The sequence below is a fragment of the Poecilia formosa genome, unplaced genomic scaffold (assembly GCF_000485575.1).
Source record: "Poecilia formosa unplaced genomic scaffold, Poecilia_formosa-5.1.2 Scaffold1, whole genome shotgun sequence".
Taxonomy (NCBI): Eukaryota; Metazoa; Chordata; class Actinopteri; order Cyprinodontiformes; family Poeciliidae; genus Poecilia; species Poecilia formosa.
The window spans coordinates 4078822-4088641 of record NW_006799940.1 but is presented as its reverse complement, the minus strand read 5'-3'; the positions used below and the strand labels follow the sequence as shown (position 1 = coordinate 4088641).

General features: G+C 38.1%; 2 protein-coding genes across 3 annotated transcripts in view; one reads left to right on the top strand and one right to left on the bottom strand.

The window, feature by feature from the left end:
• The window catches only part of LOC103133944 (macoilin-1), a 13982-nt gene extending 11137 nt beyond the window's left edge, over window positions 1–2845 (bottom strand). The window contains exons 1-3 of one of the 2 annotated variants that reach the window (XR_001661453.1): window positions 2347–2845; window positions 387–528; window positions 105–231 (exon numbers count right to left, since the gene is read on the bottom strand). Coding sequence is in view for 1 of the 2 variants with exons in the window: in XM_007545946.2 (XP_007546008.2) it covers window positions 105–231; window positions 387–528; window positions 2347–2642 (565 nt within the window). In the remaining variant the exon portion in view is untranslated. The remainder of the gene's footprint in view (window positions 1–104; window positions 232–386; window positions 529–2346) is intronic. The other variant, XM_007545946.2, reaches the window with a different exon arrangement.
• A 166-nt stretch (window positions 2846–3011) lies between these two features.
• Window positions 3012–7278, top strand: LOC103133949 (cysteine-rich venom protein TEL1-like). The gene is made up of 8 exons (XM_007545960.2): window positions 3012–3838; window positions 3938–3944; window positions 4076–4176; window positions 4463–4553; window positions 5430–5572; window positions 5679–5773; window positions 5877–5959; window positions 6112–7278. Exons 1-8 carry the CDS (start codon window positions 3689–3691, stop codon window positions 6120–6122), a joined length of 681 nt encoding a protein of 226 aa, XP_007546022.1. The 5' UTR covers window positions 3012–3688; the 3' UTR covers window positions 6123–7278.
• Window positions 7279–9820: the final 2542 nt, after the last annotated feature.

The following is a 9820-nucleotide window of genomic DNA, read 5'->3' as shown; positions in this document are numbered from 1 at the left end:
GTGTGTGTGTGTGTGTGTGTGTGTGTGCGTGCGTGCGTGTGTGTGTGTGTGTGTGTGTGTGCGTGTGTGTGACTTCAGTGGGCAGAGAGATAGCACAGACTCACCTGTGTGCCATATATAGTTGAATAAAACGTAGGTGCTCGCCACAAAAAACAGCCAGTGCAAAGGAACAAAAATTAAACAAAAGATGTCCAGTGTGAAGGCGGCACAAACAAAAACAACACAAATAACCTGAAAACAAACAAGGTGAGTTTAGTTCGCTGCAGAAAAAAATGTTTTGTTTTGTTTTTTTTAATACAGAAGAATAGCCATGGTGTCTTGCTATAGCTGCATTCAGTATTGGGGCCACAGTACAGAACATGAGAGCACACAGCGGGGGTCCTCACCAGCCCGTGGCAGTGGAAAGTGGTGTACACACTCCCAAAGAACAGCCAGCATGGCCACAAATACTCCAATCTAAATTCAAGGATGAAGTCTGCCAGCAGCACCAGCGTCCACATCACCATGAATTTCAGGAAGGTGTACGCACTGCAAAGACATGTGAAATCCATTAAAAACGCTCTAACATTCAACTACATACATACTAAAACATATTTAGAAATGAACAAATGACCGCTCTTCTCTCTGTTTAAGGAGCCTCATGCTTACGTCAAAGCGTCACATACAAACAAACACAAGACTGGAAATGAAAAACAGACCAGAAACTACAACTAAGCAGCTGCATCTTAACAATACAGTCTGTTTCTTTAAGTAGAGGCAACAAAGAACAACCACTGTCCCCCCATGATCATTTTTATTAGGCAGCCAAACACAAGCGGTGCTTTCTGTCCTTTGTTCTGCTCATCCAGACTGCCATCACATCACCCCTTCTTTGTTTGGTTGCCATGGCAGTATTTCATCTGGAGGAGAGAGCACCACAGCATCCTTCTGCTGCTCCACATACGTCTCTTTCTGAAGTGGCTTACATGTTTAAAAGTATCAGAAACATGCAGCGCTTTCACAAAAATAACTACACCATTTGATTTGTTAATTTAGATTGCTTTTATAAATGTTGCTCAGATTTTTTTTTTTTTTTATGCTCACAGATGCATGACGTGTATTCATGTTTTTAGATTGTGGAATGAGCTCTTGTTATTGTTCGGCAAATACTTAAAAATCAGATTTTCGTTGTTTACCTAAAAGATAAATGTATCAAAAATAAGAACTGGCATCATTTTTTAGGTAAGGTAATTTTATTTATATAGCACATTTTCAGCAACAAGGCAATTCAACGTGCTTTTAATCAATCAACAGCAGCTCTAAAAAAAACACAGACAGAGGTTCGGGAAATTAGCTTATATTTTTAAATCCTTAACATATTTAATGAAGTAAGTGCTTTTAAAATTGCAGTTTTCTCTGAAGGGCATGCATCAACAGTCAAAACCTTTTATGTAAATTATGCATTAACTATTGAACAGAGCCTCCCGTTTGTACAAAGCTCAAACAGTATGACATTTACATATATTTAAACAATATAAACATTATCATCTTAATGTATAACTGCGCAAACTATCTACTTCCTTTTTCCCCCTTTACTTAGTTTTGCTTTTTCCCTTGAGTGTGCGAAAGTATCTCAAATTTGCACTTGTATGTTTTAAATAATACATTATATCCTTATGCTATACATGTTTTATTATATTTTTATGTAAACCTAACAATATTTTTATTTTCCTACTATTACTTTGTATATTATTTTAATGTTTTCTACCAACATCCATACTATATCCCACAATAGGAGAAAAAAAAAAGCTAAAGGAAACTACTTCAAAACAACTCCATGTTTTAAGATTTTTAACTGAACTCAAAATGATGTCAGGGGGGGAAAAAATCTTATTTATTTATTTTTCTGGAATCCTTATAAAGGCGTTTCAAATGTCAAATTTAGCCCAATACAGCTTAATCCTTTAGCAAGATTAAGTTAAAAATATTGACTTCACATTCATAAAAATATGGATAAATGAGGTAATGTGATAAATGTCAGGAGCCTGGAGGGAAAGCAGGCCGACATGAACTCTCACACAGCTGCCGCTTTCTGCCTTTCTGTCAACAATGTAGGCTGGAGTTAACAGTATTCCCCAGCGCCTGTTTTTAATTCAGCTGCAGAGGCTCCAGTTAATCCAGCAGCAGCAGACTGGCTCATTGAGAGGAAAAGATGCGACACACGGACAGGAGAAAGAAGATGCGAAGCAGACCAGGTGAGCAGGCGGGATGACGACGGCTGAAATGCACACAAAGACGGAGACGTGGCGCCACAACAAAAGCAGCAGCAGCAGCAGCAGCAGCAGCAGCTCTGCTCGGCTCGGCTACCTCTCAGACAGCTTCTCCGTGATTTTCAGTCTTCTCATCTTCCGGAGCCTGTTCGCGTCCACATAGCGTTTCTTCATCTTATGGCTTCTGCTCCCTCCGTGCTGATGTCTGACGCTGCGGCTACAACAGCAGCGGCAGCAGCAGCCAGGGACGGGGGCGGGAGGGGAAAGAGGGCAGAAATAAATTAAACAAACCGAAGGTATCCCTCCCTCTGCGTGCGTGTGCGTGTGTTTGGATGGAGGATGATGATGCTCACCCTCCAAACCTGCGATGGGGGTCTGTGAATGTCTGCGCATGCGCACTGCAGGTTGCACCTACAAGTGTTTATCACAGGAGGGGAGCAGATCAACACAAAGCACACATGCTTTGTAGCATTGAACTCTGCATCAGTGAATTACAGAGCAGCGCTTTATTGAATGCATGGAGCAAAATTCAATATCACTTAATTTTGAGTGAACAAAATTGTGTAATTTGGCCAATTTTTTTCTTTTTTTTTACCAGGTTTAACTTTAAGTACTAATCGATTAATCAGATTTTTTTTTTTTAAATGGCACTTTCTACAGATTGTTTTTTAAACTACTAAACCCTTTTAATACAGTATCAGCAATGCAATAGTGATGCAAATAAATAATTCGATTCATTTTTTAAATACAATAATAATAATTTTATTGCCTAAAAGGCAACAGCCTTTTAGGCAATAAAGTGAATTTGGATCAGGTGAAGCTAAAACTATGTCACCTGAGGAGGTTTTGGGTAAACATATTGACAAGGTGTTATCTTGTCAATATGTATTGTGCAGTTGTGGCCAATTACTGCTGTGAATGTGTTATTTTGTTTTTCAGCAAAATACCTTTTCTTCTCAAGTCTGTATGCTCCAGTTAATGATTAATTGCTTAATAAATTTGTTGACGATTATTTCAATAACTGATTCATCGTGATACATCATGATGAATCCAATTAATCATTTCAGCCCTAAACATTTACAATTTCTGGAAAATGATTAATTAGGATTAGGAAAAACACAGAAAAACTTATCTGGGAACAAACCTAAACATTTTACATAATGTGGCGACCTTGGCTGACCATTCAGGGCGTTCCCCGCCTCTTACAAATTGACTGCTGATTGGCTCCGGCATGTTTGTGGATATTAATAAACTACGGCGTTATCGGTGTCAAGTTTGGATATCATATTGTATTTTTTGTTCAGTGGGACCTCTGCAATACCAAAGCAGAAAACCAGACTCTTTATCACCCCGGGTATTTCGCAGGTGTTGTGTTATCTGATGTTTGGTTGTTTTCTTAAAAACTGGAATGAACTTGAATTTATGTATTCAGTCATCACATGCCACCCTGGTGTTGCACATATAAAAGTCACATCTGCAGGTTTCCAACTTGGACAATTCCTAAATTAGCCACAACCATGCACTCTTTTAACCTCCTGTGTATCCTTGGTTTTGCTGCTGCCCTTCAGGTGCCTGGCACCTTGGCAGAGGTGAGTAAATAGAATATAAATTTTATATTAGCATTTTAAAGCATTAATCTTGCAAGGAATAATAATTTTTTCCTCCCTTGTTTCTAAAAATTACACCAGACAGAGGGTGAGTACTTACTGCAATTTATAAAGTTGTATTATTTGAAATTCTGCTATATGTAAAAGCTCTTTTTTGCTTTTACACATATATATATATATATACATATATATATATATATTTTTTTTTTTTTTATTTAGGCATCACACGCACGACTTCAACGGAGCAGACTGAGATCGTGAACAAGCATAATACTCTGAGGAGAGGTGTCCAACCTACTGCCAGCAACATGATGAAAATGGTAAAACAAATGAAACAGAAAAGAAAATGATTAGGAGCTTATTGCTGCTGATATTGCCATCTAAGTCTTTGAGGCTTTCTGGTTTAATCATTTCCCCACACAGGAAGACAACAAATTCTCCCTTTGAAGAATTTGTAATGAATGAATGACATTGCTCTCAGTTTTAAATATAAAATGTTTTCACTGCAATACAAAAAAAATAAAAAACTAGGAAGACCTGGTCATCTAAATGTTGCTGGAGAAGTTTTGTGTACCTGTTTAGGTTTTATTTCTGCCTTTTCTGCAGAGCTGGAACAAAGAGGCTGCAACCAATGCTGAGAAATGGGCAGCAACCTGCTCCATGAAACACAGCCCTGCAAGCTCCAGAGTCATCAGCAGTAAGCTCATCGTGGCACCAGACATCTCTGTTTACATGCAAGACTTGCACATGTGTAAAATATGTAAAGAATATTTAATTTAAGACATTCAAGGCATATGTTTACATGTCTTATGAGTCCATATTTCTTTTGAGAACATTTTAAAACATGACATAGATACATAAATATAGAGAAATACAGGAAATATAAGGTTCCAGCATTGATCAATGGCAATAATAGTGCTTTTTTTCTTTCATTTTTCACAGAAGCACCTAGACTTAATATTAATATTCTCTGTATAACATTAGGATTTGCTTCCATGTTCAAAAAGAGATCTGCCTTGTTGGAGAGTCACCATAAATAAGCAAACTAGCTAAAAGATTAGAGTAGGACAGCAGAAGCAGAGCAATCCTGATTGAACTCATGTAACTTTAACTTTAACTTTAATCTTTTGAACTTAAGAAAAATATATCCTAATATATATGATAGTAACTCAGACAGAACTTAAGTTTGCATTTTCAGTAATTACAGAAATTAACTATGAAGCAAATGCTTGTACTCCAGTTTGATCAGAACTTTGATTAGTTCGATAAAGACCTTTATTCCAAAATAAACATAGTAAATTTGTCTAAGCATGCACTCTTTTATCAGAATATTTATCAACGTTAAAAAAATAACGGATGATGGTAAGTCGTAGTGGATAACTACAGTTTTAGAAATCTTGACATCTTTTTTTTTTTTATCCCTCTCATAAATATTTACTCATGTGATCTTGTGATATAACAGCCACATCTCTTCAAAACAAACTTTCTGGACAATAATAATTTAACGTAGAAGCAGGAAATTAGAAAGTGTGGTTCATGGATTGAGCAAAAATGATGTTGTGTTTGGCGGCAGCCAGCGGCTGTGGGGAGAATCTCTACATGGCCAGCTTCAAGAACTCCTGGTCCAACGCCATCCAGGCCTGGTACAACGAGGTGGCCAACTTCCGCTACGGAGTCGGATCCATCAACGGAGGAGTGGTGGGACACTATACGCAGGTGCGGTTGTCTTCATAGTTTCCTATTCTGATTAGTTTGCACACAAATGGGCCACTTTACTTTGAAAACACAGTGCTGAACAGCGTCTCCTTTTTTTTGTGCACAGGTTGTTTGGGCCACCTCCAAAAATATTGGCTGCGCTATGGCCTACTGCCCCAACTCCACATACAAATACTTCTACGTCTGCCACTACTGCCCACCGTAAGCACTTTACAATGCAGATGACTCCTTTTCAAAATTGCATGCTGTTTCACCTCGGAGCAAAAGCTAAAATTATCATATTTATCAATTGCCTGTTTTGCAGAGGAAACTACAATTTGACTAATCCCTACAAGTCAGGAACATCCTGCGGTGACTGTCCCAGCGCCTGTGACAACAAACTCTGCAGTAAGTGCAAAAATATATGCTGAGGATATTTATGGAGGTATATATGGAGCAAACTATTTGTGCTATAGATGTTTGTTGTTGTTTTTTAACCATGATAGCAAGAAATATTTTGGAAAATGCAGAATTTATAGTTTAATTTTTTTATTTTGCAGCCAAACTGTAATGACCAACAAAGCAGCTGTCCCAAGCCTCAGCAGCGGTCGGCCTGCAGCCACCTCCTGGACTTCCGCCTCCTGCAGATGCACCAATCAAATTATCTTAAAGTCGCATGTACTCTAACTCACCCATCAGTTTCAATAAAGACACTCTCTGCATAAATCTGCTGGTTATTAACCCAGCATAAAAGGTGAGACCTTTTGTGCTACAGACGGAAGTAGAAGAGTCTGGTTCGTAACTCCTGTCTGTTGGAGCTGCTCAGTAATTAGCAAAGGTCAAAGGGGAAATGTGCTTTGGCACAGTAACCCTTTGAACAAACACAGCCTCCAGGGGCAGGTGCTTTGACAATTTGTGAGGTGCAAACTCACAGAGAGGAAGGACAGCAGATATGACAGGGTTATTTCACAGAGGTGGGGAGGAAAGAAAAACAAAGCTGGATACGGTCTGTTATCGAGACCACTTGTTACTTCAAAATGTGTAAAATAAATAGCTATCCTCTTCAAAAATGGAGGAAAATAAAACTTCTAATTCAAATACATCTAATTAATGAGGGAATTATTTTACTGACTAAATCATTGGAAACAATGCCACTCTTTTGCCTCTTTCAGCAACAAGCAAATCTCAAGTTTCCTCTCTGCATTTTAATTGTTTTCATTCTCATTCATGAAATAATCCATCCAAACTTCAACATTACATTTCCTATTACCACATGGTAAAACTCACCGCCATTGTATTGAAATTAACCCGCTTTCCATGCGATAACAGACGTCTCCCATTTAAAATAAACACTTGCCCTGAGTTTTTGCAGCACCGCCATCCTTGCCAAAAAAAAATCTCTTTTCACCTATTACAGTCAAACATTATGCAAAGTTCCTGTTTCTGCCAAAATGAGATCAGCACCTGCTGGGAGTGGACCGAGTGGCCGAGTTGGAGCAGAGTGGAGATAAGGGGGATGAGTTTTTTTTGTCTGCCAGCGGGTCCGGCGATAGCAAAGGTCCTCTGGTTTTGGTGGGTCTCGATAAGGCTGGTCTTGCCATCCTGTGGGGCTTATCATGTGCAGCAGCAAGCCTCAACAGTTAGTCCCAGAGCCAGAAAATGTTTACGAGACTGGCGTCAGCTAGGCGTCCCAAACTGTTTTTTCTGTTGTTTTTGTTTAAAATTGCCAAAAAAAAAAAACAATAATAATAATGACACGTTATTCAATATTTTGGTTTTCATAACTGTTACCTATTTAATTCCTGCAGCAAATAGTGGCTTATTTTTGAGGTTTTTGAGGTTAAGCCAAGTTAAATGTAAAGATGGAGCTCTACTGCAAGCAAGGGGATCTAGATACTAAGCAGACTAGTTATATTAAATAATTTTAAGAAAGATAGAAGCAAAAAAAAATAGATGGAAGTAAACAAAAAGAAGGATAATAAGTTGGTGGTCGCTCTAAAAAGGCATTTCCACAGGCAGGAAGACACAGACAGATCAGTTACATCAGCATGCCCAGACTGAAGACAGTTAATTTAGTCTATGCTGCTATCTCGCTACATCACCGTCCCTTTGGACCGGAAAAAGGAAGCCAAAAGAAAAAGAGCTGCGTCTCGATGGAACACGCCAAACATTTCAGGCCTCAATGCAGCAAAATCTAAATGATGAACGTGTTCAGCTCAGATTACTTCTGGTGTGATATTACATGAAACTGACCGTCAAAGTTAGAGCTTGTTGCTACTAAAAGATGATAAAAGCTTTTTCTAAAATGACAGGAATAAGAATAGAAAAAAAATAAAATCAGCCTTTGTTCTATGACAAAAGGGAATTTCAGGTGTAACAGCAGCATAACACAAAAACAAAAAGTTATCAAAGTGTTAAAAATTATTTATAGAAAACAAGATTAACAATAACAGCAATAATAGAATTTTTTTTTTTTTAGAATTTTTCTACATCTTTTATGAACAAACTTCAATGCATTTTATTGGGATTTTATGTAATTAATCAAAAATAAAGAAAAGTTGTTCTGTGCATTTGTTTTTACTTAGAAACCCATAAATAAAATGCACAAAATTTATTTGTTGTTAAAAATCCTGCAGTTATGAGATGACGTCTGTCTGTGTCTAATTTTTCCTCCTCAGTTATAAATCAAACTGTTCTCTGAAGGCTTCAGTGGTTTGTTAGAGAAAAGTAAACAAACAAAGAGAAACCAGCACACAGGACAAATTTAAAAGTAGGGTGAGATTACAAAGCAACTTCCCAAGATTTGAATATTTAAGTATTCAAAATGAGAGAACCTAAATAGTCTTTTGACTTACAAGCAATAAACTTTATTACCATGCACACAGTAAAGCATGGTGGCAGAAGCGTCACGCTGTGGTGATAATTATCTTCACCAGCGTCAGAGTTGATGCAAAGATGCATGGAGCTAATTACAGAACAATCCAAGGAAAAAAATAGCTAGAGGATGCAAAAGACACACGACAGGGTTGAAACAGGATGAAAAACTTTCATAATTTTCCTAACAGGACCCACCACCCCAGGTTTCGGTTGTCATGTTTTACACCTGATCACCTGTATGAAGAGAGTTCCTCCTGGAGAAGCAATCAAAAAGGCCTCTGTGTGCTGCGATCACACAGTTTCCTTCCTTTCAATGAAGGTTTGTAGGAGCAGCAGAATAAAACTTGGTAACACGCCACTCAGCTCACCTCTTGAGCTTCCAACACAAAACCAGGGAACATCTGAACCACAGCTTGCAACAACGCAGATCCCGTCTGTCACATGCCGATGGAATGGAAGATGGCAATCACTGATAAAGATTTCAAGGAAGGGAGACTGTAACATTTGCAAGCCTGAGGTTTTTTTACTCTCAGTATTGTAGCTGGTGCTACAGTAAGCTCTTACTTCCCTATATTGTCTTGAAAATCTTATAACCAATGGATCGGGTAGACGTTATGGGGCCTTTGTGCTCCCAACGCTTCCTAAAATTAATTTTTGTGACACTTAGGTTGTTGTTTTAAGTGAGCTGATGTGATGGGTTTGAGTTCAACCGCTGGCCAGAGACTGGACTCTCTCAGGATGCTGGTTCACGTCATCCATCGGGGGCGACGGGCGTTTTTCTTTTTCTAAGCCGCAGTCGGCTTGATGGCTTGTCTAAATCAGTGCGGACCTCAAACAAATGTACATTAAACAAACAGTTAGGGATGGAGCCAATGAGGAAATGGTTAAAGGGTGGGGACGAAACACAACATATGGGAAAACATTGATTAGCACACAAAAAACAAGGAAAACAATCCAAGTTTATACACCAAACTTCACATAGATTTTTCCAAACTTTTATAGATCTACATCTCCTGATAGTCAGTAGGGTTATGGATTATGCTAAGCTGCTCTCTGTGGTAGTGATAACATATTCATTCTGTTTTGTTTTGTTTGTTTTTTTAGTTGTGAGTGATCCCATGCTCTAAACAGCCAGTTCTCCAGTATGCAGAGAAAAACTATGACGTATATAGACTTTTAATACTAATTAATGTGTTGGATACTGAATTTCATGTTGATATTTTTATTAATTTACTTCAGGATGTCCCGGAGCTCTTACACACTAAATAAACATGCTACATAATACATCTTAAATAAATAACTCCTTTTATAATTCAGCTTTTTTCATTTTATGCAATATATAATGTTAGAAAAACATAGAAGAATGACATTAAAGTACGGAGCAATAAGGTA